General features: G+C 33.5%; 2 protein-coding genes across 2 annotated transcripts; one reads left to right on the top strand and one right to left on the bottom strand.

Moving 5' to 3' along the window:
• The first annotated feature begins 510 nt into the window (after positions 1-510).
• On the top strand, positions 511-2,876 carry LOC131650398 (uncharacterized). Its single transcript, XM_058920111.1, has 3 exons — positions 511-922; positions 981-2,023; positions 2,106-2,876. The coding sequence occupies exons 1-3, from the start codon at positions 511-513 to the stop codon at positions 2,874-2,876; spliced, it is 2,226 nt and encodes a 741-aa protein (XP_058776094.1).
• A 1,162-nt stretch (positions 2,877-4,038) lies between these two features.
• Positions 4,039-8,629, bottom strand: LOC131652591 (protein tesmin/TSO1-like CXC 2). Its single transcript, XM_058922496.1, has 10 exons — positions 8,441-8,629; positions 7,661-7,821; positions 6,846-7,557; positions 5,901-6,376; positions 5,733-5,807; positions 5,262-5,442; positions 5,082-5,177; positions 4,935-5,001; positions 4,668-4,821; positions 4,039-4,574 (listed from the first exon to the last, which is right to left on the bottom strand). The coding sequence occupies exons 1-10, from the start codon at positions 8,489-8,491 to the stop codon at positions 4,238-4,240; spliced, it is 2,310 nt and encodes a 769-aa protein (XP_058778479.1). The 5' UTR covers positions 8,492-8,629; the 3' UTR covers positions 4,039-4,237.
• Between the last annotated feature and the right edge of the window lie 19,279 nt (positions 8,630-27,908).

Raw genomic sequence — 27,908 nt, 5'->3', positions numbered from 1 at the left:
TGCATCCCTGCCGTCAATTCCACTTAACAGACGCTTGCGTGGATCATGATTTGGCATTCTTTTTTTTTAGTTTTTTAAATAACATATGCTGAGTTGTCAATTCGAAGAGTAACTTAGTAAAAAATCCTAAAATTACAATCTCTTCATCTTCATACCTCTTTTATGGTTTGTGTTCTTTCCCAGATTTATCTGCTAGGGTTTTTTTCCCAAGAGAAGGTGAAATTGCTCTCCACACTTCCATTCACTTTCGCCAACATTAACAATCTTCGTTATATATATGCTAACTTGATTAAGTTTGTCATGGTTGTAGAATCTTCAGTTTGCTGCTCACGATAGTGCTGTGGTCCTAGACAAGGGTTGAAAGGTGGTAGTGTTGTGGTCCCTCGACATTGAATTTGAGGTAGGACCAGTTGTCTATTATTATATTACCCGTTTACAAATCTTGGTTTGGTATAAAAAATGTTCATTGTGGGTCCAATGTTTATTGTCGTTTTCACTGTTTTTTTAGGGATGGGTACATTTAAGGTAATATTTTACACGAAGGGCCGTTTTGCAAAAAATCCAAATCTGACCTACGAGGGTGGGGAAGTTTATGCTTTTACTGGTCAAGACACTGGGTCGTGGTCGTTTTTTGATTCATGTGATTTAATAATGTCCATAGATCCTGGGTTTGACTACAAAAAAGTTAGGATGTGGTGGAAGCATGTTGATGGTAGTCTAGAAAATGACCTCAATTCATTTAGGGATGATAATGATGCTTTTGAGATGGCTGCTTCAGTCCATAATGAAGTAGGTGATATTGAAATATATGTTGAGCACAAACCAAGCACTAGGGATGCAACATTTATGAAGAATGTAAGGAAGAGGAAGAAGGGCATAATGGATGAAGGTGGTGATGAACCAAAGGGTGATGAGGGTTCCAGTGATGAGTCGGTGAAGGATATTAAGTTTGAAGACAGTGATGAATTCATTTGATGAAGGTTTTGCTGAGGGTTTTGAAAAGGATGAATCCAATAAGCAACCGAATGCAGATGATGCAGATGTTGCAGACTCTAGTGAGGGTATGAATCCTAGTTTGATTACACCTGAAATGGGTAAGAAACATGTCATTGAAGATGAGTATTTGACTGATGAGTTTGATAGTGGTGCTGAAGATGATAGTGATGATGATAGGCCTAGGGTTGTTAGGTTAAATGAGGAAGATGGTGTAAGCAAAGATTTTAAGATCAAGGTAGGCATGGAATTTTCATCACTAAGGCAATTCAAGACTTGTATTCTTGAGCATAATGTGCTGAATGGGAGGGATGTCAGGTTTGAGAAAAATGATGCAGTGAGATGTAGAGTTGTTTGCAAGGAAAAGGGACAATGCAATTACACTGTTTTGTGTAGTAAAGTGTTAATATCAACTACATTTAAAATCAAGACATTGTTTGCTAAACACAAGTGTGGAAGACAATTTTTTAACAAGAGTGCCAAAGCTGAATGGGTTGCAAAAGTAATTGTTGACAGGATGAAAAATTGCAGCAAAATGAAATTGAATGATGTAATTGAATATGTAAGAGTGAGATATGCTACTGAAATCCCTGGATGTAGGGCATTTAAGGCAAGGCAGATTGCCAAAAGGGTTGTGGAAGGGGACTCTAGCAAACAGTACAGTCTATTGTGGTCATATGAGGCTGAATTGAGGAGGGCTTCCCCGGGAAACACCTTCAAGATGAACATACAAACTCCAGGACCAGGTTTGCTACCAAGGTTTGAAAGGTGTTATCTGTGCTTTGATGGAACAAAGAAAGCCCTGAAGTTAGCTTGTAGGCCTTTTATTGGACTAGATGAATGTCATCTAAAGCACAAGTATGGTGGGATATTGTTAATAGCTGTTGGGAGAGATCCAAATGACCAGTATTTACCCTTAGCTTTTGGAGTGGTGGAAACTGAGTCAAAAGACACTTGGAGTTGGTTTATGGAGCTTCTACTTCAGGATATCGGTGAAAAAAGATGGTGCTTCATTTCTTACCAACAAAAGGCATGTCTATTTTCTAGCTATCACTCCTTTTATTGGCTTTCACTATTAATGAAATGTTTTTATGATTTCATTGTTTTTTCAGGGTCTTGTACAAGTGTTTGAGGAGCAATATCCAGCTTTTGAACATAGGTTTTGTGTAAGCCACTTGTATGCTAACTTTAAGAAAAAGTTTGGAGGTGGAACCCTATTTAGGGGTCTCATGCTGGCTGCAGCAAAGGCTACATATGTGGAGGCTCATCAGCAATACATGCATAAGATCAAAGAGGCCAGCAATGATGCTTTTGAATGGTTGGAAGCAATCCCAAAATCTAAGTGGTGTAAGCATGTTTTTCCTCTTTATAGTAAATGTGATGTCTTGATGAATAACTTAAGTGAATCCTTTAATGCAACTATCTTGCTTCAAAGGGATAAGTCGATCATAACTATGTTTGAATGGATTAGATCATACCTAATGGGTAGGTTTGCAACCTTAAGGGAAAAAGTTGGGTATAAGGGTAGAATCATGTCTAAACCACTTAGGAGGTTGGATAGAGAGATTAAAAAGAGTGTCAGTTGGACAGCAACTTATGCAGGACGATTGACCTTCCAAGTTACACATGTAATGTTTACTGATAGTTTTGTAGTAGAGTTGGCTAAGCATACTTGTTCATGTAATTTTTGGGATCTGATTGGTATACCATGTAGACATGCCATTTCTGCCATCCATAGGAAAGTAGATGATCCCATTGATTATGTACATCAGTATTATCACAAATCAACTTATGTCAAGTGTTATGAGGAGGACATCACCCCTTTGAAAATTTTACTTTATACCCCTACAATTATACTCATACCCATACACATAAAAAATTAAGACCGAAATACCCTCGTATTAATAATACATATTTTAAAAATTTTCATTTTTTTTCACATTTCAAAAAAATATTCGAAACACCTAAAAATATATAAACCGGAACACTTTTTCAAAGTGTTCCGGTTTAAAAAAAAAACACACCGGAACACTTGAAAAAAGAGTTCCGGTAGTCAAAATTTTCAAGTTACATACTGGAACACTTAGTTAAAGTCTTCCGGTAATTTTAAAGTTGAATAAAGTGGGTGCTAAGGTGCAAACCGGAACACTTATTTAAAGTGTTCCGGTGGTTTATTTTTTAAAAAAAATTCTAGACTTTAGGCAACGCTTTAAAAGTGTTGCCTAAAGTTACTGGGAACAGAGCAAAAGCGTTGCCTATGGTATCACAGCGTCACAATACATTTTAGGCAACACTTTTATTTGTCAATTACTTTAGGCAACGGTTTAAAACCGTTGCATAAAATCTATAATTTTTTTTTAAAAAAAATAACCACCGGATCACTTTAAATAAGTGTTCCGGTTTGCCCTTTCAAACCCCATTTTAAATACCTTGAAAACTACCGGAACTCTTTTTCTAAGTGTTCCGGTATGTATTTTTTTAAACCGCAAGACTTTAAAAAAGTGTTCCGGTTTATATATTTTTGGGTGTTTTGATTTTTTTTTTTAAACGTCAAGAAAAAATGAAAATTTTTAAAATATGTATTATTTAAAACAAGGGTATTTAGGTCCAATTTTTTTTCATGTAGGGGTACAGGTATAATTGTAGGGGTATAAAGTAAATTTTTCCACCCCTATGAATGGTCAAAACAAGTGGCCCAAAACAAATGATCCTGTCATTTTTCCTCCAGTGTTCAAAAGAGGCCCAGGCAGACCCAAAAAACTTAGAAGAAGGGATCCTGATAAATCAAATGCAACCAGGTGGAGAAGATCTAACACTACCCATAGGTGCAAGATATGCATGGAACATGGTCACAACAAAAAAATGTTTAAGTCAACACCTGTTTTTAGTCATTTGTCCCATGATTCCTCCCAAAGGCATTGTGCTTGACAACTTTTATCAAGTTAAGGTTGTAGGCACATCGTACTTGACAACTTTTAACTTTAGATTAGAACTATAAACAAACTCGTTTGTTGTTAAAGTTTCAACATGATTGAACACAGGTACTTTAGGGAAGAAATTACACACATTATTATTACCAAAGGAGTACTACTTTATGGAAGAAACACAACATATTATTACCATAGTAAAACAAACTCAATATACATAAAATCTAAGCATGACTTGTGCTGCAAAAAGCTAAAAACATAACTTAAGACAGGGAACGGGTGATGGCTGACATACATTGAAAAATGCAACCACTCTTCTAAGGGCGAGGGGTGAGAGAAGGAAATGAAGGAATAGATTGTAATATCAATTTTCTGCCACCTCTACGAGTAGGAGATGATCTTATTTCACAATTAGGAGAGGAGACTCTCTTCCCATTTGGAGATGAAGTTTTGATGCACGCGATAGGAGAAGTATCACCACGAAGAATTTCTGGCATTTCATCATCTGCAACAGTCTGAAAAGACTTGGATTGAGACCAAAGAGGATTTGGTTTCGCAAGCTTTTGGCTGGTAAAATATCCAGAACCGGTGATGGTTGTAACAAAAGATCTTGGTGGCTTTCCCTTTGATGAAAAGGGCATCGGAAGCATTGGCCTGTTCCAATGAAATAATGAACTAAGATTAATCAATATGGGGACACAACTTTGTAATCTTAACTGACAAAAATAAAAGGTCGGTATTTCAAACCTGGAAATCCGTAATGGTGTTGCGGCCATGGAAGAATCCAAATGATCTTCGATATTCTGAAATTCAGTTTTCTGAATAGCTTTTTCCTCCACACCCTTGTCACTAGTTTCTGTTTCTTCTTCTGTCTCGACTTCTGTCGCCATAGAAGTAGAACCTGAACAAAATTTGATAAAAGGAATGGAAAGACAAGTAAGTCGAATTGAAAGCTAATTGGTCCTAATTGGAAACACCTTGCTGCCATAGTGTGCAATGTAAGGGAAAGCTTACCATCCTTTCTACCGAATGCATTCTTGCACCCTTCACATCTGCAGCCAATGGAGCAACCAACACCACCCTTCAAAAGAAAACCATTTTTATTTTAAATTCATATATAACTGACACTGGAGTTATACATGATATAATAAGGATCAAAACCTGATAGCATTCACAATATTTCTTTAGGCAGCTTGATTTCTTGCAGTTGCACCCTCTTTTATGGCGGGCTGAAGCTGGAGTTTTGTTTGGGTCAATCTGAAAAAACAGTAATTGTTAAGACACCGTAAAATTTGCTGTGAATCACAAAAGCCAAAGACTAGATTCGATTTATCTTCTAACCCCAATTTCAGGCACAGAGTCAGCACTTCGGATGACTTTAGGAGCAAATGCAAGAGGGTTGCGAGATTCAATTTGCTTGCGAGTTTGGAGAACAGTATCTTCATGAACAGGTTTGTTGAAGCAATCCTGACAGGAGCAGGGTTCTATGCAGTAGACACCAGCAGCAAAACACTCACAGTAACTGAAACAACAATATGGTTAATTTCAGAGCCAATAAGGTAAGTTTCTTCTCTTTTTTTTTTTGTTAATGTAACATAAACATTAAAACTGCATAAAACTGAGGAAATCGACCAATAAAACATTGATAATGGACACTGACATGCTTGACAAAAACCATTTGAATTCTACAGAATGTAAAACATTTGTTTAGTTGATTTTCAAGGTTTTAACCCAAGAGAGTAAGACCCTGATTGGAGGATGTTTATCCCTGCAAAATAAATAAAAGAAAAAGAAATATTAATTTCAACTTACAGCTTCAGGCACTTTGATTTCTTGCAATTACAGCGTTTGCAGCCCTCAGTATCTCCAACTGGCTCTGACTTACGCCTGCACATACAAGCTTAGTATAAGTCTAATGATTAAAAGTCAGTGACATGAAATTTTCAAGAAGAAAGCATGATGGTAACCAACAACATTTACTTTTTCTTTTTGGGGCTATTCGGATTGAAATCTTCATCAGCCATGTAAGCTGGTACCAGGGAAGAATCTTCAGCAGGCTGAACCTCATTGCCTGATAGGTCCAATTCTCTTTCAGAGGATACTGATACAGATACAATCGATAGATGCTGATGTTCTTGGCATGCAGAGAGTAGCAAGGAAGTAGAGTTGGTGAGACTGAGTTGTCTTCCAGAAGTTAAATTTCTGTTCTGCATTCCTGAGCCATCCTTTAAGGGAGCAAGTGCATTCAAGTGTAAGCCGATACCCGGTAAAATGCATTTTTGTGAATTTGCATTCCGTTTTGCAGGGAGCAGTTGTTTTTCATCAGCAGAATTCCTTACTTCAGACTGTGGTGTACTAGAGCCAGTGTTTGAATTATCATCGGAGTTCTTTCGTACACCAGCCATCTCAAAGTCAAGACAGCGCCTCCGAATACCACGGTGTGTGACAGAAACAAGCTGAAACACAGAATTGATTCTAGAATGACTGATTCGTAAAATACATTTATTAATAAATCAAGCAGCAACACAATTTATAAACCTAAAAAAAATATACAAAATGCCACACAACAAGCTTCCTAACTGAAGCATGACTTAGGGAATACAATACAAACAACAACAAAGTACTGATAGACAACATATTACAGTGGTAATGTATTTTGCTAGAAGGATCTTAATAAGCAACAATAACAAACAAAGTATGCTAAACACATAAAAGTACAAAATAAGATTCATATATGAAATAATATGTTGAGTGTATTTCTTCAAGAGCACCCGTCTTCATAGCATAGCCTAGAAAACTATGCTTTAGGAATAAAGTCATGGAAACATACATCTACTTGTAAGAAAAATTAGATTAGCCATTTAAGAACAATTTTAATAGACATAATTCACCTAAACATGAAAGTAACAGAACTTGCATTCCTACCTGATTGTCCATTTTCTCATTTGGATTGCTAGTCATGAAAGAACCATCACCAAGATTGTCCTGCGTATGATCAGTGCCGGTCTCGACAACTAGCTCAGAACAATGATTTTCAATTTCATGTTCAGAACCAGGAGCAACTGAATCAACCATGTGTATTTTCTGATCATTAAAACTGGCAGATTGTTGAAGGGGCACAAAATCACAAAGTCTCATAGAAGATCCCAGTGGTTTCTGCGTTAGACCCTTAAAAGCTTCTGCTTCAATTAACATATCAGAACCATGGTGAATTAAACCATCCCAATCACAGTCTGAGCCTTCACCCTTTGGATCAACTTGACTTGTTCCTTGAAGATGCAACTCAGGCTCATCTGAATCTGTCTTACAACCTTCCTGAACAAACCCAACATCAGACACAGCTTCTCCAGGCAATTCCAAAAGAGAGTTAGCCTCATCACAACAAAGTGGAGGATTATAGCCAGGACTACCACAATTATACTGTAACGCCTGTGGTAGCTCATCAGAGAATTTCGCTTGTTCGCTAGATAACTCAATAGAAACATCTCCTACTGAAATCCCTTTATCAGCACTTTCATGTAACTCACTTGAGTTATGATGTGAAAGTGTAGAATCTGCAATAGCCTCTTCATTTGAGTACACTTTATTTAGATCTTCAGATGAATCCTTAGGCTTCAACGGGCTCGGTGGGTTATGTCTACATACGAATAATCAGTCAATATCATAAACGGATAAATAGAGTATAAACCAAACTCAAAATTACTATACAATAAACAAAAAAACAATTTCAAACAATTTACCTGCGTAGGAATCTGGACTCCTTGAAAGAGGTGACATGTGGTGATGTGAAAACAGACGGAGGAGATGAAAAGCTAAGCGAATTGAAGGTTTGAGTAATATGAGCAGATTTAACAGGCCGTATAGGAGATAAATTACTAATATAGTTGAATACTGGTGAATCCTGCATCAACAACAAAGGGTAAAATTATTAAAATTATAATTAAATTAGGATTTACACATGAATAGTGTGTAATAATCATTTCAACGAGTGTAATAATCATTTCCAAGACTGTAATAATAATTTTATAAATAAACAAACAGTGAACAAAACAAATCAAAGAAAAAATCGTTGATTAAACAAAAAAAATTAAACATACGCATGCATGATTACAGAAAACTTGAGAATAATAACCTACTCAAGTGCAAAACCAATTATCATTGACCTTAAACCATAAAAAACTTTGACCAACTCAAATCCACAAAATTAGGTTGATAATTAAGTAAAAATATACTCAATTTGACTGTAAATACAACAAAACAAAAAAATCAGAAAAAAAAATATGAACAATGAAAGTAAATTAAACAAGTGGAAAACAAATTTGACGAGAAATGAGATCTAGAAGAGTGAAGTAATTCACACATTGATTCAAAACGTTTGATACGAAGATGCGATTTACACAAAAGGTTCAAAACGACAGAAAAAACCTTGAAATCGGAAAAAATGAAAAATCGAAACGAAAAGAAAAGCGTATGGTGAAAGACATGCAACGGCGCAGCGAAATGGTGGCGGAATAGCGAACCTCGAACTTAGAGAGAGCGGTGGTGATTTGGTTTCTCTCTGGCGTATCCATATCTTGTGGAGAGAGAAAGCATCACCACATCATGAGTAACAAACTTTCTCTCTCTATCACTAACAAACTCTAGAAGAGTGGTGAGGATGAGGATGAAAAGAAGAGGAAGAAGAATTCAAGAAGGGTGAGAGCGGGAGAAAGAAAGGTTTTTATTTTGTTTTTTTGGTGGGGACAATTAATACCCTACCACGATACTTTCACAGCTGTCGCTCTAGTTTTTACTTCTTTTTTTTTTTTCTTCACTCTTTTTTCTCTACCAGTAACTTTTTTTCTTTCATTTTTTCATTTTTTATTTTATTTTATTTTTATTATCCCACTTAAAGTACTAACGTATTAGAGTTAAGAATGAAGATACTCTGTCTCTACTCTTTAGTTTTTACTTTACTGTATCTTGACTTTCTCGTTTTACGTTTTTTTTTCTTTTTCCGTTTTGCTTTTTAATAATCATAATATCGTAGATATAAAATATTTATCGTCATTTAACAATGATTTAACGGTGATTAATTTATGTCGAAGAGTATACTTGACCCAAAGTATCTACTACAATCATATACTGTAAAAAACTTGATTGATTACTCATTAAACCAAAGCACATTTACTACCCAGTCAAATCAACCATACTGTATTTTGGTTATTAACTTCTTTCGGTATAATAATGATATGGAATCCTAGGTAAGATATGAGTGAGAACAATATTATGTAATATAATTTACCAAAATAAATATATTATGCGAAAAAAATGGTTATTTGATATAAAATTCAAATTAAATATATTGATTTATAAAATATTTTTTATGAGTTTACCAATTTCACTCATACAGCCAATAAAAACTCTTACAATTACCATGTCATTTCAATATAAAATTGAGATTTATTGTGACACACTGCATTTCTTTTTTTCTCATTTTTTATTTATATTTTATTTTCTGAATTATGATTTAGTTGCATATTAAACTTAACATATTATATTTTTTTATAAAAAGCGAATAAAATCGATTTAACTATTACATTTAAAATATTTATTATATGGATTAAATCTATTAAAAATCATAAAATTTTAACACATGTGATATTTCATAACATCATTTTTTTTATATTTCTAATAAATTGACCATAAACATAAAAAATTTAAGACATGTTCTTCATGCCAGCGATGTAATATCATTTTATTTTGTAAGCATTTTTTTATTTTGTCTTTTTTATTTTAGGTTTTAGCTTTTATCCACTCTCTTTTTAATTTTAGTTTTAATATATGATAGCAATAGGCTAACTCTATCCATTCTTTTTGTTTTTTTTAATATTTAGTATTAAAATATAATCTAATATATTTAGATTATTTAAAATATAAACTAATATATTTATTATCGTAATTTTATTTATATTATACAAAAAATTATTAAACATGTGAATATACTAAATTTTTTATTTGGTATCAATAAATTCTAACTTCTTATTTAGATTTGTATCATCTATTTTATTTTAATTTATTCTTCTATCTCTTTAATTTTTTTTAATCATGTTATCTTTTTATTGTTAAATAATTTTATAGTAAAATTTTTTGTAAAATATGAGAAAAATAGAAAAAAATAATTGAAAATATTTTCATTTTAGAAAAAATAATAATTTTATCATATTTCTTCAAGAAATAAATAATATAAATACAAACATGATTTGAATTCAACCGGAGTAATTATTAGTATCTCTAAACGTACGTGAGAGACTAACTCATAATTTTTTCCTTTAAGTAGCATTGCATTTCATAAAGGGAAAAAGAGGTCACATGAAATCTTGTGTACTAGTATTTACTTTTTCAAGATGTGAAAATTAATTAAATCATCGTAAAGAAAACGTTTCAGCCTCATGAAAAACCATGATTTGATTTGAATGATAATAAAAGCAATCAACCCTATTTAATGGAGGTGCCAAACAAGGTACAGTTACCTTACTCAACAAATACAGTAATAATTACCATTTGTATTTGTGGAATTATTTTAACCATTACCACATATTATAATATTATTATTAATTTATTTATTTGTTTTTATTACTATTAAAAGGAAAAAGTAAAAGAGAAAGAAAAGAGGGGGATTCGGAATCCGTTAAGATTACAAACTGGGTAAACAAAGTGACACGTTGACACTTTCTGTTTTAGCGCGCTGCGAATTTGAAAAGGGAAAGATTCGGTGTTACTCAGACACACGGAAACTCGTGAACACTCACGTTGCAATTTACAAGAGGCAGCATTTTCCAGAATAACAACGTAGTGGTTGGTACGTACCTTTAACATATTCTTGTGTTTGTTGACCCGTTCCCATCAAACTTTTATCCTAACATTTAATTATAAATTACTAATTTTTGTTTCTATTGGTCCCAACTCTCCTAATTAATTGCAGTTAAGTAAAAAGAAAAACCTTGAATTGAAAGCCACGTCAAAAGTAAAACGTAAAACATGTGTACATATTTGGTTTTTTTTTTTAATTTGAGTAGCTGATAATTTTATTTGTATTAAAAAAACTGTTGATAATTATAAAATTTAAGGTTAAGTATGTTTGTAATTTTTGAAATGTTTTAAATTTTAATTTTAGTCCTATAAAATTGTTTTTAAAATCATTTTAAAGAATATTCTTCTTAATATTTTTCATTCACATTTTGATTATTTTTGCTAATGTGTGGTATTGACAAATGACAATACAAGTGTGACAAAGATGCTTACATGTTTGTCACGTGACAATTTTTTTTTTATTTTATATTATTTATATATATATATATATATATATATATATATATATATATATATATATATATATATATATATATTTAATTTATAGTGATGAATATTTTATCGCTATCACAAACATTATACTAAAATATAAAAATTGTAATTAACTTGTATTTAATCTGCAGTTAATTTCTAACTAATTCAAATATGTCATTGTTAATTATGAATTAGACTGTGTTTTTTACATGATTTTTTTGTAAGAAAAAAAATATTATCACATTATATGGATCTCTCATTTGAATTTTTTTTACTTGAGAATTGAGATTAATTAAATAAGAATTTTTTAAATGTTGATTTTCTATGAAACGAAAAATAAGAAAAACATTAACATATGATTGAATTTTAAACTAATATTTTGAAGGTATCTATATAATAAATAATAACACATAAAATGGATCTGCAAATTTTTATAATATTTTGAATAAGTCTTAATTTATTTTGATTTTTTTATTGAAACACATATAAATGTGTTTTTTTTAAATGACGAAATGAAAAATTTTAACCTTCTTAATTGTAAAAAGGCATACATACTTTAATTTTTTCATGATAGTGTATTAAATTATAAGGATCTCTCCCACAAAAATTGAATTTTTTTACATGAGATGAATTAAATAAGAATTTTTTTAAACGCTGATTTTCCAATAAAGGGAAACAGCGGAACATTGGCATATGATTGAATTCTGAGCTAATCTTTTGCAAGAATTACATGATAACACATGAAAATGATCTACAAAGTTTCATGAAATGTTGAATAAGTCTCCATTTATTTTGATTTTTCGATTGAAACACATATATGTGCTTCGATAAAAAAAAACCGAGACTTATTCAAAAGGCAATGAAAGTTTGCAAAAACTTTATATATCTTATGAGATAAGTCGCTGCAAAATAATATCTTAAAACCCAATTATATGCTAACATTTTCCTTATTTTTGTTTCATAGAAAATCGACTCGTAAAAAAATTCATATTTAATTCATATCAAGTAAAAAAAAATTGTGAGAGAGATTATTATAATGTGATAAATTATCTATGGTGTTTGAGTTTATGTATAATATTCATGTTAGAGAGATGGATTAATCAACGGAATATTCATTTCTATAAATTAAATTTACATAAATAATATAAAATAGGGACAAAATGTCATGTGACATTCATGTTAGCATTTTTGTCACGCTAGTATTGTTTGGTGTCAGCGCCACGTCAGCTCTATTAACGGACATTAGCATCAAAAGTATGAATGAAAAATATTAGAAGGACCATTATGTAAAAAAAATTGAGAGACTAACAATATATTTTGGATATTTAGAAAAACTAAGAACATATTTAACCCTAAAATTTAATTAAAATATCTTATATTTATGTTAATAAAAACTCATATACTGAACAAAATAATATTTAATCAATTTTACATAACAATATTTAAAGTTTAAAGTTTAAACAATGTTAAATAACAAAGCTTGTAAATTAGTTTCCATTTCTAAATACAAGTTTTACTGTAGGAAATTAAAATATAACATAAGAGAAAATCAAATAAGTTTCACCCTAATATTACATTAATATAGTCTATTTACGCCTACGAAATCAAATTATCTTATTTTCAATGTCATGGAACAAGTTTTCGATACAGCGGAGTGGGGATTAATCTTTATGATTAACATTTCAACGATTAAACCAATAAGAGAATAAGAAGTAATGTTAGAGTAAAAATAAATTTGAATAACCGAAATTGCACTCTTTCTTCCTTATATAGTGTGTGCAGTTAAAATTGTATGTGTAAAAGAAGGTGTGTCGTGTGGGTGGTCGTTGAATCTAATCGGATGATGATTGATGTGTCTAGCGAGCGGAATCATCTGCTTTTGGTGAAATGAGGGACCACTTGCTACATGCGCTTTTTTTATGGATGTCGCTATTAGGCCTTTCGCTATGGGCCTTGTGAACGGCCTAGAATAATTGTCCTCTAAACCCTTGTCTCTGCTTTGTAGGACGAGAGTTTGTCGAGTACGTCCTTAGGGCGGCTGCTGGAAGAAACACGTGATGAGTTTTGATGGGACGTCACTCTCGTTGCGAACAGACACATTAAATGTCTTTCTTATAATGGGTAGCATTTTGCATGGAGTTTTTGACGTGTGTCCCTACACTAGTCAGTAATGATATCTCTTCTATCTTAAGATACTCAAGTACCTCAAACAATTCACAAGGAGATCTCGATTGTTGATGGTGTAGTTCGAGCTTTCAAATATAAGGGTGTGTTTGCTTCAAGGTTTAAAAAATTATTCCTGGAAATATAGCTATGGGAATCCTATATTCCCATGTTTGATTCAAGTTAAAAAAATTATTACAAGGTATTTTTTATTCCTTGGAAAGTTATTTACACATGATTCTTCTCTTTTTATTCCAAGGATTAAAGGGTGGGAATATAATATTCCCATGGGAATAAGTTTAACCACTCATAACTTCCCATTATCATTCATATTTACTATTATTTTTTATTTTTTTATAATTTTAAATTAAATCAATTTTACAATTATTCTAGAAATCAAAATTTCTACCAAACATATGAGTTGGAATAATTTTCCCAAGAATAATAATCCTAGGAATATTTCTATAAACCTTAAAACATACACACTCTAATGGATTGTACCATCCTTTGTGGCTTAGGCAAATATAAAGAGTTGTTTCTCCCTTTTTTACGTCATTTGCAAACTATAAAAGCTCTTCCTCTTCTATATTAGCAGTACCTCAGACACATAGATTATCAACTTTTCTTCTTTAAGGTAAAGTTTGTATTTTCCTTTCTTTTTATTTCTGGTGTCTTTGTTAGGGTTATTGGAGAGTAGATTTCTCATATTCCTACTTCCTTCCTGTCAAACTTATGTTATTGGCATATTTTAACATAGCGTCAAACTTTACCCTTGAATGTGTATTGTGTTGTTTCTTCATATTTTCCTTTTATGTATTGGCAATGTTTCTCATAATGGAGATTCTCCTTACCATAATTTGCAAGGAAAAATGGGACAACTCGTCTTTGTAAGTGGATTTGGAAATGTCGGATGTCACATCTACTCTTATTTGTGAGGGCGGTTTGGATTGTCAATAAATTCTGGCTTCTTTCCTTTTCTTTCATCGGATTCAATTGTATATATAATACACTCATCATTACAGCTATTAATAACTTATATCACCTCATTCCTAATTTATACATGTTAAATAGGAATTACAAATATATATACAATTATTATTAGGCTGATTATAAGCATCACATTAATGAAAATAATATTAATGAATAACACCCCCCCCCCCCCTCAAATTGATGCGGCTGATTAAGAAGCATCAATTTGCACAGTAGAAATTGGTGGCGGGGACGAGGAACAGCTTTCGTAAAGATATCTGCAAGTTGAAGTTGTGAGCTGACATGAGGAAGAGATATAACATGATCATCGAGAGCCTCACGAATGGAGTGGCAGTCTACCTCAATATGCTTACTGCGCTCATGAAAAACCAAATTAGCAGCAAGCTGAATGGCACTAGTGTTGTCAGCATAGAGAGGTGTCGGAGTGCCCTGAGGAATGCCAAGTTCAGCCAACAAACCATAAAGCCAAATAATCTCAGAGCAAGCTGTAGACATGGCTCGATATTCTGACTCAGTGGGTGACTTGGAGACTCGAGCTTGCTTTTTACTCTTCCAAGAAATCAAATCAGAACTAAGAAACATCCACCAACTAGAGACAGACCTCTTAGTGTCTGGACAACCTGCCCAATCCGCATCACTATAAGCCAATAAATTAAGGGACGAATTGGAAGGGAAAATAAGCCTCGATTAGAGGTACCTTTTAAGTAACGGATAATACGACGAACAACAGTCAAGTGAAGGTGGCGAGGAGTGTGCATGAATTGACTAACTTGTTGTACCGCAAAAGAAATATTTGGACGTCTAATAGTCAAATAGTTGAGATTACCCACCAATTGACGATACTTAAAAGGATCAGGCAAGATATCACATTCGTCACGATGGTATTTAACATTTACTTCAAGAGGAGTATCCACTATGGCAGCAGAGTGAAGGTCAACCATAAATATTAAATCTTCAGTATATTTGTGTTGATTGACAAAAATCCCTTTGGAGTTAGAGTGAACCTCCAAGCCCAAGAAGTAATGAAGACAACCTAGATATTTCATATGAAAGGTAGCTTGGAGCTGATCTTTAAGTTTCTATATAGATGCTTTATCAGATCCTGTAATGACCATGTCGTCAACATAAATAAGAAGAAGAACAATGCCAGCAGTCGTGTGATGAATAAATAAAGAAGTATCATAATGACTCTGGTTAAAAGAGAATCCAATAAGAGTTGATCGAAATTTCTCGAACCATGCCCGAGGAGCTTGTCGCAAACCATATAACGAACGATTTAGTTTGCATACACCAGCTAAAAAGGAGGACAAGCTTGGAGGAGGAATCATATAGATATCTTCTGCCAAGTCACCATGAAGGAAGGCATTCTTCACATCCATTTTATGAAGAGACCATCCTTTAGAAGCTGCAATAGAAAGGATAGTTCTAACTGTAGTCATTTTAGCTACAGGTGCGAAGGTCACGTCGTAATCCACTCCATATTCTTGTTTGTTGCCTAAGGCAACAGGTCGAGCTTTAAAACAATCAAGGGAGCCATCTGAATTGAGTTTCACATAATATACCCATTTGCAACCAATGGGTTTAGTAGTAGGTGGACAAGGAACAATATCCCAAGTATAATTCTCTTGAAGTGCTTGCAACTCTTCTTGCATTGCCTTTACCCACCGTGAGTTTTTATCTGCATGTGAATAACATGTAGGAAAAAATATACCAGATAAAGTGGCAGTAAGAGAAACAGATTCATCTTCATACCTTTTCGGTGGACGAGATATACGGTTGGATCTTCGTGGTTCCATTGGTGGAGGATCATGCGACGGTTCAGTGTCGAGAGGAGTCAAAAGAAGCTTTCGTTTAACAAAGACATGCCCTGGCTTAAAACGTTCAATAGGGCGAGTGACCTTCAAAAAATTAGGGAGTGAAACAAAACCTGGAAAGTCTGAGGAAATAGAAGGAAAAAATATTGATATTCAAAGAAAACCACATTCCTAGAGACGCGGAAGCATTGGGAAGCTGCATCATAACAAAGGAAACCTTTCTGAGTAGGAGCATAACCAATAAAAGCACACCTTACAGATTGGGCCCCCAATTTGTGGCGTTCCGAAGGTGGTGAGTGAACAAAACACACACAACCAAAAATGTGAAGATCATGATAATCAGGTTCTATGTTATTTAGACGAAAGAAAAGGGAATCAAAGTCAAGAAATTGAGAAGGAAGACGGTTGATCAAGTACACCGTAGTTAACAAGGCTTTAACTCAAAACTGAGATGGAACAGAAGCTTGAAGAAGGAGTGTGCGGATGACATCAAGTAAGTGTCTATTATTCCGCTCAACAACTCCATTTTGTTGAGGCGTATAAGGACAAGAACGCTTGGAAATAATACCTTTTGCTTGCAAAAACTCTTGAAATTCTCAAGAAACATACTCCCCGCCAGAATCTGTACGTAGACATTTGATGCCTATATGAAATTGATTCTCAATATATGCCAAAAATTTCTTAAACATGCTAAAAACCTCAGATTTAGAGCGGAGAAAATATATCCATGTAAATCTACTACAGTCATCAATAAATGTGACAAAGTATTTATATTTTGAGTGAGATAAGACCGGTGATATGCCCCAAACGTCACTATGAATAAGATCAAAACATCTATCAGCATGATGCACATTAGATGGGAAGGGAAGAATTTTGCTTTTGGCAATTTTGCACATAGAACAATCAAAAGAGGAATTAGAAAGTGAACCTTTATTATTCAATTGTTTATTTTTCAATAAATGAGAATAAACAATGAAATTTGGATGGCCTAACTTTCTATTCCATTCCTTAAACTTATTTGGTCCACTACTACAAGCAAAAGATAGGATTCTAGGTATGGAAAATTGGATAGGAAATAATTTGCCCACGTTAGGCCCCCTCGCGATCACTTTCCCCGAAACTTGATCCTGCACAGAACAATCATCACGAGAAAAGTTAAAATTACAATTATCATTAACCAATTGCCCAACCAAAATTAAATTTGAAATAAGTCCAGGAGAAACAAATACATCTTGGAATGAGGAATTAATGTCTCCAACAGCAGAAATGGATAGAGTATTTCCATCGGCAATTTTAATGTTTTGGGTACCATTGTAAGTGTGAACATTATGCAAATTTTGCAAGGAACCAGTCATATGATTAGAAGCTCCAGAATCAATAAACCAAGGTTGAGCAACAACATTTGCCGAATGAGCGATAATATTATACTTACCTTGAATGCCCTAGGCAGAAAAAGCAGACAATACCACTTGTTGGACATCTTGTGCAGTCAAAATAGTTGCTGCTAAAGCTATAGGAGCGGAAGATTGAGCTACTGAAGGAGTAGCAGCATGAAATGCCTGTACCGATTTCTTCTCGGGTTTAGTCGGGCACTCTTTGATGATGTGATCGTGTTGCTTGCAATAGTTACAGAATTTCTTATTGCAATTACGTGCAATATAACCAAACTGTTTGCAGGAAAAACATTGGATTTGTCCCATATGGCGACCTTTCCCTTTAATCTGGGCAGAATAGGCAACAGAAACAGCATCAACAGTGAAGTTGTCATATGACATGGCCCCTTGAGTCAACAGACGTTGCTCCTCACGAAGAAGTTCGCCAAGACACACGTCTAGAGTAGGAAGTGGACTTCGATTCAACAAAGATGCACACACTGCTTCAAATTCATGTTGAAGTTTCATAAGAAATTGATCTCGCTTGCTAACCTCGTAAATTTTTTGAACAACAACGAGCGAGTCAGCAGAAACATCGGCATGTAAAATAACCGAATGTTCAACCCACAAATTAAGAAATCTAGAATAATAGTCTTGAATCGAAAGATTTCCTTGACGGTAATTTGCAACGTCGAGCTCCAACTGAAACCTTTTAGCGGCATTATCTTGATTGTAAATGTGTTTCAAATAGTCCCACATTTCCTTAGCAGTAGAAAAGGAACGCAGGTTGTTAATCATTTGAGGATCAATCGAAGCTAGAATCCAGGTTATGATATGAGCGTCCTTTGTTTGCCATGCTGCCAGAGCAGCATTGGCACTGGGTGCAGAGGAGGTGCCATCTATATGGCCCCACAAGCCTTTACCTTTCACAAACATCTATATGGCCCCTCAAGAACTCAGGAAGTGGTGAGATGTTTCACCTTCTTGCGTGACATCTTGGTCTATTTACCTATCTGACAGTCTCCATAATTTTTTCCTTCATCAATATTGAGACTAGGAATACCAATGATAACATTTCCATATAAAATATTCCTCATGCTTCAGAGATTTAGATGACCAAGTTTTTTGTGCCATAAATTGGTTTCATCCTCTTTAGAGATAATGCATGCTAAAGGTTAATCCTTTGATTTTGAACTCCTCATATAACAATTGTATGATGATTTGGAACCCTTCATGATTTATTCTAGATTTTTGTTAGTGACAACACATTCAGAATGGTTAAAATTTACACACATTACTTGATCACACATTTGGCTGATAATTATGAGATTTACAATGAGGTCTTCAATTAGAAGAACATTGTCTAGACTAGGGAGACATGAATAATCCAATTTCCCTTTTCCAATGTCTTTCCTTTAGCGCCATCAACAAAAGTGACATAGCTATTTGAATAAGGTTTTACCTATTTTAAGTAGTTCTTTTCACCTGTCATGTGTCTGGAGCATCCACTGTCAAAATACCAATCTTCATAGGATGAGGCTCTTAGCAAGGTGTGAGCAATATGACTTGTAGTTGCCTATTTGACTTTCTACACTTTTTGATGACGTCCATTCCTTGAAAAAAAATTATACAATGATCCTGATGTTGGTAGTAGGGTCTTCCATATAGTTTTGTAGCAAAAAGGATTTATATGACCTTGTTGACCAATGCAGTGATACATCCATGATGATGCTATGTTGTAAACAGTTTTATGCTGATAATGAAGTCAAGCTTGATGTTGTAACATATAGTTTGACATTAAGAACTCAGTCTTTTTTACTAGAGGAACAAACTTATTTTCTGCATTCATGGAGCTATAATCAAACCCAATTCCTTCCATATCTCTTGCAATCTTTCTAACCCCTAGGATTTTATCAAGAGTGTCAAAACCAAAATTTAGCATTTGAATTGATTTGGTCATACCTTCAATCTTGGAGTTTATGTTATTAACTTCTTCCTTTAGCTTTTTGATAGTTCTGATAATATTTTTCTTGTCCTAAAGCAGAACATTAATCTTTGCCTTTTGTTTTACACCAGATATGCATTCCTCTTTGCACTTAAGATATAACAACCTGTAAACTTCAACAACATCTTCATATGAGAGATCTTCATAACTGGACTCATCATCATAGACAATTTACTTAGATCTCACATAGAGTGTGAATGGTACAATATTGTTTTCCTTTTCTCATTCATCATCGTATTTTGATTCCTCATATGATAATGTGACAGTGTATCCCTTATTTTGTTTTTCTAAGTAAGTTGGTACATTCTGCTTGAATGTGTCTAAATCATTCTCATTCATGGGACTGGACTCCTTTGCCTTTGTTTGGCTTGTCTCCTTCTCTACCTTTGTGCTAGAAACCGAATCATTTGCAGTTAGGCAGGAGATTGTCTTCGACATTGGTTGTGACATTATTCCTTGATCTTGTATCAAGTATTCTCATAAACTTACTAAATTATTTTTCAAGTAATGCAATAAATTCAAATAGATTATCATCAATATCTTCTTTAACTTGTTCATCGCTATCCTCAATGTCAGCTTTGAATACTACTCCTTTGTTTCTTTTCTTAGAATTGTTGTTAATGGCCATTTCAAAAGTGAGTAGTGAGCCAGTGAGTTCATATCCATTTTAATAGTGCTAATATTTCAAGCTTTTTTAAATGTTGTTACTTTCATATCAAACATCTTTGGAAGAGATCTGAGGATTTTTTGACCAGTTTCTCTTCAGATATTTTTTCAACAAAAAACAAATGAGCTATTGGCTATGTCACAGAGACAAACGTTAAAACCAGTAATAGTTTTGTCTTGTTTCCTTCTCGTATTTTTAAATTTGGTAATGAGGAGTTAAAATCTTGACATGTGTACTTTGGGTGTTCCTTAATGAGCAGTCTTGAGTGTCTCCCAAGCTTCATTAGCACTTGAACATGTATTAATGAGTCTAAATATATTTTTATCAACTCCATTGTAAATAGCGTCGAGAGCACGAGAGTTTCCACGAGCTTCTTCATCTTCATCTTTTGACCAATATTCTTCTGTTTCCAGGGATCGTGTGTCATCTTCAGCAGTAACCTCTAGGGGTGTCCATCCTTTAAGAACCACTTTCCAAGTTTTATCATCACTGAATTTAGGAAAACAATCATCCGAGCTTTCCTATAATCATAGTTTGAGTTGTCTAGAATAGGTGAACGATTATAGATCCTCCTTTAACATTGTCCATTTTGAACAGAATGTATAGATCCCTTATATCTCACCCAACCAGAACAGGGTGCGTACTCTGATGCCAATTGAAATTCTATTTTTCTAATTCCAAAATGTCAGGTACAATGTTATAACAATGTGTATGATAAAGGTACTATGTAATATGTAAAATAATAACAATAATTAAAAAAGACACAAGAATTGGTAACTCAGTTCGGTGCAAAGCCTCTTACTCTAGAGGCCGTTAACCTAAGAAAGAAAATTCACTCTTAATAGTCAAAAGTACAAATTGGTATGATTTTAACTCTTCTAGTTCAATGTCGTTTTTCCTAGTACTGCCTGTGAATTTCTATTCAAGACCCCCCCTAAACATGAGACCCCCTTTCACTTTCACTCAAATAATACCCAAGTGTTTGGACAATAACAACAGATTTAGAATGATGAAACGAATTACAGCTTAAAATACTTTATTCCTTAACACATGGATAAGACTCATGAATATAGTATTACAAAACAAAACAAATATACTCAAACAATTAAGCACTCTTATCTTGAATATGCATTGTATGAATATTTACAATGGGTAGCTCATCCTTAAATAGTAACAAGGTTCAACTGCAAAGTCCATCAGGGTTTATGTCTTTGAACACGACTGAACAATCCCAAGCGCAAGTAACTAATTCTTCATTATGTTGATTTGAAATCATTAATTGGTTAAGTCTAAATCATATCGTATTTGATCTATTATAATCTTATTGAATGGTCTTTTGAGAAAACATCCTTATTCCACAACACGCATAAAAGATTAAATATGATTAGAAAAATATATAAATAAATCTTCAATAAACATGAGATTCACTTAGCATACAACAACTTCTAGGGAAGACAAAATGTCTCACAGACTAAGGAACATTATGTTCCATATGTTGCTTCCTTGTTTGAGTACATAGAGATAAAATGTCTATGACAATGTCATGACAACTTGCCACACACATTATTTATAAAATGACACAAATCAGTTGTAACAACATGATTTATGAGAGGTATTTTTTATGGATATTCAAAGTTGTAAACAAGGGGACGTTTTATGTGTTGCATGCTAGTGATGGGGGAGTATCATTGTATAAGGATATTGCATGGTTGGGTGAGAAAATGTAGTAGGAGTAACGACATCGAGTAATGTGGTATACGTTTGTAGAGCCAGTAAAAAATGGGTGTTTTTTTCGAAGAGGGTAAGGAAAAAGAAAATTTATTTTCCGTCCCTCATGAGTGAGATGCACCTTTGAAAACCGTAAAATATCCTTGGGTTTATTCGGAGATACATCTCTGAATGCATTAAATCCCATTTTTTTGCCAAAATTTAGTTCGAAGATGCAACTACGAATTTTTCTGAGGTTAATTCGGAGATACATCTCCAAACATATACCTGAAGCCATTTCACACTAATTTTATTTAGATGATTGATCATTTAACAACTCAGTGATATTTTCGTATATGTATCTCCGAAAATCTCCAACGGAAAATTGAATACATGACCACCTTGCATGATCATCTCTCCTAGACTTCAAACTTCCTCCATAACCAAAAACCCTTATAAAAAGTTTCATTTTCAACCAACTTTTAGATTCCAAACCAGTATTCTTGGATTTTATCACATCAAAGGGAGCAAAAGAAGCTGCAATTTAAGGTAAAGTTCACTCATTTCACCCCCCCCCCATTGTTTGCATTAATCTTGATTTTAAGCTAAAAAAACGTGCGCCAAGTCCGGATATACATATTCAAACTCACCTGCCATAATTTCATATATGTATATCCGAAGTTGTCTCTTACTGTTTTTAATCATTTTGTTGTTTAAGTTCTTAATAGATATGGTGCACCCGGATATGTTTCCCAAAGATGATGTAAGTAATGATGTAAAATCGGATATAGTGAAGGATGGTGTTAAATCGGATGATGTAAAGCATGATGTTAAATCAGATGAAGTGAAGGATGATGATACAAAAAATGAACAATTGTTTACTGCTCGTGAACATATGCTTCAATGGGTCCGCATAGTAGCCAAGAATTTAGACATGTTTCCACGTTTCAAAAATAAACAATTGTGTACTGCTCGTGAACATATGCTTCAATGGGTCCGTGTGGTAACTAGGAATTCTGGGTCTGGCATTGTAATGAGAAGGTCCGACAATGATTCAAATAGAAAAATTCGCAGTTGCATCTCCAAACTAAATTTTGACAAAAAATAAAATTTTGTGCATTTAAAGATGTATCACCGAATAAAGCCAGAATATTTTGAAATTGTCAGAGATGCGTCTTACTCCATCCATAAAGATTGGGAAAAATTTTTCCAATAGATTGAATAAGTATTCCCGTTGCAAGGTCCATTTCAATTTGTGATCCTAAAAATCATTTTGGCAAAATTATTTTTGTCAAGTCCTCTCGAATGCACCCTCAAAATTTTTTTTTAAAAAAAAATCTCATTTGAATTCTAAAATTTTGAGTATATTTTCGTCATATTTTCGTCTTTAGATTCTAAAATCCAAAAATATTATAAATCCAATTAAAAAAACATTCAACATAAACCCTCTATTAAGTAAAATTCAATTATAACATAATGTAGTTCAATTTTTTTCATTAACCCTCTGATTTTTAAAGGAATGGGACTAAGATAATTTATAATTTAGCTTAGAGGTAAATAACATCTTACTAGAATTTATTTCACTCAAAAATCATATTCAAATTCTTCCAAACAATCCATCTCTGAATGAATTTCATTAATCACTTAAGTCAATTACTTTATTTAACGTGTAGCTCAATTTCAACTATTCACATTTCATCTAAGCAAAAAGATATACTTCATATAATACTAACAAAAGTACAACAATACTTACCCATACCCAAAATGTCCAAGTAAGACACTAAAAGAAACTACTTGGAGAAAGAACATAGAGAATTACCAAACTAGTAAGAAACAACAAATGAATACTCCCAATTCCCCCCTAATCAAAACAAAGAACGAATCTTAGTTATGTTCAATAATTAAGAAAATCCTATCAAAACACTCATTTCCAAAAAATTACATTATTATATATATAATAATTACATTCAAATTGACCATAGTCAATTTTTTTTGCAAAACTATATATAATCATTCTACTAAGAATATGCATATCATTTTAATTTGATTATATCAAAATCATTTCTAAGCTCCATCGAGATGACAAGTGGATGGTATATGAACATAGAAAAAGTACAAATGTATTTATGTGAGATAGAATGGAGGGTGCAAATTAAAGTTGATCACGAGTATACCCCTCCCTTATCATTCTGTTTCCAACTTCCACCGTTTATTCTCTATTCTGTAGATTGGGTACCAAACTAAGGTCCCATCCCTTTAGTAGGGCATGTGGTCCCAAACTATGTAAGTGTTCACCTCACGTGATTTATCCTACTTACATCAATACAAAAACAAATGAGTAAATAACTGAAAAAAGAGGGTGTGGTGAAATAAATAATGATGAAAAAGTTGATGAAGTGTGTTTGTTTTCCAACCTACTACCTCCCCCACATTCTGTGGGATATGAAGTTCATGCGAATGAGAAATCATAGTGTTGTGTTGACTATTTCACTAACATGCGTACTTTGTCTCTCACGTGCTTTATGCACCTCATTTAGCTTTTTAGATCCTCATCATCATAGTACTACTACACATTCACACAATTAACAATGGGGACTTTAATATAGTCTTTCAATAAAATTTAGTATATTTAACTCAACCGGGTTTAAAGGGTCAATTTAAAAAATAGAGTTTTGATTCAAATTATGTTTTTGTCTCTATTATTGTCTTAACATGATATAAGATTATAAACCAAAAAAGCAAGTAACAAATATTATATACAGGGTGGTTGGTTGCATTGTTTTTTAATCTTCAGATACCATTTTCTACATGGATATGACCAATATATAAGCCAAAAGTATTGAATAAAAAAATTTTAAAAATGGGTGGAAGATCAAATATCAAGGAAGGCGAAGGGTTGGTGTCAATTAATTGTTTGTAACAGACAGCAAAGGCATAATCTGTTTCCTGGTGTCAGGAGGATATATACGATAAATTAAAATATAAATCCATCAAATATTATTAATTTCTAGTGTATTATTATTTTATGTTAGTGTGTACAGATACGATTTTTTTTCTTCATGGGTATATAGTATATTTTTGTTTTGATTCATGTACGTTTGTGGAGGAAGTTTCTGTACGTAGGTACGCTAATTTTGTTTATAGGTTGTCGTCTTCTATAATCTAAATCTCATTGTTTTTATTTTCAAGCTTAAAATAGTACTAGTATGTGTTTAATGATTAATGTTCATATATATAAACAGCTGAGTGAAACTGTGCTTTTTTATTTTTTAAAGACTGTTTTCAGTTAAAAGTGCTGCATGTTGCTAGTACTATGCGTTTAATAATAATTATTATATATGACCAGCACTTCTTAATCTCAGTCATTTGATGAGCTGAGAAAAGCTGAAAATGTTATACTATTTTATATATATATATATATATATATATATATATATATATATGAGCATCACTCATCTTACAAGGTGGTTTTTTAAGGATTAGTTAGTCCAAACTCTTATAAAACTTAACAATTCCTTTCCTTCCCCAAAATATATAAGCCACTCGAAAATACCAAGAGTAGACTAAGGAAAAACCACCTCTCAACCTAACCACATAAATATTTGGTACCAGATTGCTAAACAAAAGTTACAAAACTCACAAATAACAAGCAAGTGATCAACAAATTCCACCTTATCTCATACACACAATACAAAAAATTCCATTAGGTTTGACAATCACTCTAGGCCAAAATATATTCACACCACATAGGACTTTATTCTAGAGAAGTTGTCAAGAGAAAATAATAACTTTGGAAAAGGCTTAACTGTTGAAATAATAAACTTGATCTGGGCTTAATAATTATTGGTATTCTTGGGCTTGGTTATTTTGGGCTTAAAAAGTTTTGGGTAGTGTTTCTAGAGAATTCTTATAGTATTTTGAGAGTCTATATATTTCTTAATATTGTAATATTCTCTAGAATAATCTTTAAATTTCTATGGTTGAGAACTCTCTAAAATTAATAAGTCTAGAGTTCTCCTTAGAGTACTATAAATAGAGATGTAATCTCACACATTTGCATCAAGCAGACTACAAAATTCTCTCTTCCATAAAAAATTCTCCTACCTATCAAGTTTTTATTCAAGCCTCAAATTTTTCTAAACATTTTTCGTAAACACGAAACAACCTTAATTCCAACTTAGTGGTATCAGAGCTTCAAGGTCCTCAAAAGATGGCAAATGGAGGTTTCTCTTTCCAAATTCCGATGCTCACAAAGAACAACTATGAAAATTGGAGTATCAAGATGAAGGCGCTACTAGGGTCTTAAGATGTGTTGGATATCATTGAGAAAGGCTTCAAGGAGCAAGATGAAGTCTCGCTAAGCCAAGATGCAAAAGAGACATTGAAGGAGTAGAGCCAAGGTACGAAAAACCACAAATCAAGTGCTTCAACTGCAACAAGATTGGTCATTGTGTACCCGAGTGTAGATTCTCGAAGAAGGTTGAAGAGAAAGCTAACTTTCTAGAAGGAAAAGGTGGAGAAGAAGAAACTTTGCTAATAGCGTGTCAAAACAAAGTTGAAGAGAAAAGAAACAAGTGGTACCTCGACACTAGTGCAAGCAACCACATGTGCGGCGATCAAAGCATGATTGTAGAGATCAATAAAGCGGAACTTGTGATGTCTCATTTGGAGATAATTTGAAGATATTGGTCAAAGGCAAAGGTAAAATTCTCATACGCTTGAAGAATGGTAGTCATCAATCCATATCCAATGTCTACTATGTACCTAACATGAAGAATAATATTTTGAGCTTGGGACAATTATTAGAGAAACGCTATGACATCCACTTGAAAGAACATGGTATTTTCTTAAGAGATTATAGACATAACTTGATTGCTAAGGTGCCTATGTCAAATAATAAAATGTTTCTTTTGAACATTCAAAATGATGTGGAAAAATGTCTCAAGGCGTGCTATACTGATTCTTCATGGCTATGACGTCTACGATTCAGGCATCCCAACTTCGATGGTCTAGAACGTTTGACAAAGAAGAAGATGGTGAGAGGCTTTCCTAACATCAACCACCCAGATCAAATCTACGAAGGATGTCTAATTGTGAAGCAATTCTGAAAAATATTTCCAAAGGAATCAACATCAAGAGCCACAAAGCCGCTAGAGCTCATACACACAGATGTCTGTGGACCAATCAAACCCAACTCTTTTGGCAAAAGTAAGTACTTTGTCCTATTTATTGATGATTATTCAAGAAAAACATGGGTTTATTTCTTGAAGGTGAAGTCAGAAGTGTTTGAAAACTTTAATAAGTTCAAAACCCTTGTGGAGAAAGAAAGTGGTCCTTCCATTAAGACCATAAGATCTGATCGAAGAGGAGAGTTCACTTGAAATGAGTTTAACAAATATTGTGAATACCATGGAATCTGTCGCCCACTGACCGTGCCAAGATCACCACAACAAAATGGAGTCGTAGAGAGAAAGAATCGAACCATACCTAACATGGTGCAAGGCATGCTCAAGAGCAAGAAGATGTCGAAGGAGTTTTGGGCCGAAGCAGAGGCATGTGCGGTTAACTTGACAAATCGCTCCCCAACAAGAAGTGTGAACAAGAAGACACCACAAGAAGCATGGAGTGGAAGGAAGCCCGAGATCTCTCACCTCAAAGTGTTTGGAAGCATTGCCTATACCCATGTTCCAGACGAAAGGAGAACAAAGCTCGATGATAAAAGTAAGAAATATGTGTTCGTAGGTTACGACTCAAGCTCCAAAGGGTACAAGATTTATAATCCAAATATTGGAAAGATCATCATAATCCACAACGTGAAGTTCGATGAAAAAGATTGTTGGTATTAGAATGTTCAAGAAGAAAGGTATGATTTTCTTCCTTACATTGAAGAAGAATAAGAAATTGAAAAAATAATGATAGAGGAACATCTTACACCACCGACCT

The sequence above is a fragment of the Vicia villosa genome, linkage group LG2, assembly GCF_029867415.1.
Source record: "Vicia villosa cultivar HV-30 ecotype Madison, WI linkage group LG2, Vvil1.0, whole genome shotgun sequence".
NCBI classification, from domain to species: Eukaryota; Viridiplantae; Streptophyta; class Magnoliopsida; order Fabales; family Fabaceae; genus Vicia; species Vicia villosa.
Note: the sequence above shows the minus strand (reverse complement) of the source record. Positions and strands in the feature narration are given on the sequence as shown.

Coding starts and splice junctions, on each gene's coding strand:
- LOC131652591 (XM_058922496.1), bottom strand. CDS start 8,491: ATGGATACGCCAGAGAGAAACCAAATCACCACCGCTCTCTCTAAGTTC. Junction 5,002..5,081: donor AATATTGTGAATGCTATCAG/GTTTTGATCCTT, acceptor TTTCTTTTGAAG/GGTGGTGTTGGTTGCTCCAT. Junction 4,822..4,934: donor TGCATTCGGTAGAAAGGATG/GTAAGCTTTCCC, acceptor AATTTTGTTCAG/GTTCTACTTCTATGGCGACA.
- LOC131650398 (XM_058920111.1), top strand. CDS start 511: ATGGGTACATTTAAGGTAATATTTTACACGAAGGGCCGTTTTGCAAAA. Junction 923..980: donor AAAGGGTGATGAGGGTTCCA/GTGATGAGTCGG, acceptor CATTTGATGAAG/GTTTTGCTGAGGGTTTTGAA. Junction 2,024..2,105: donor TCATTTCTTACCAACAAAAG/GCATGTCTATTT, acceptor TTGTTTTTTCAG/GGTCTTGTACAAGTGTTTGA.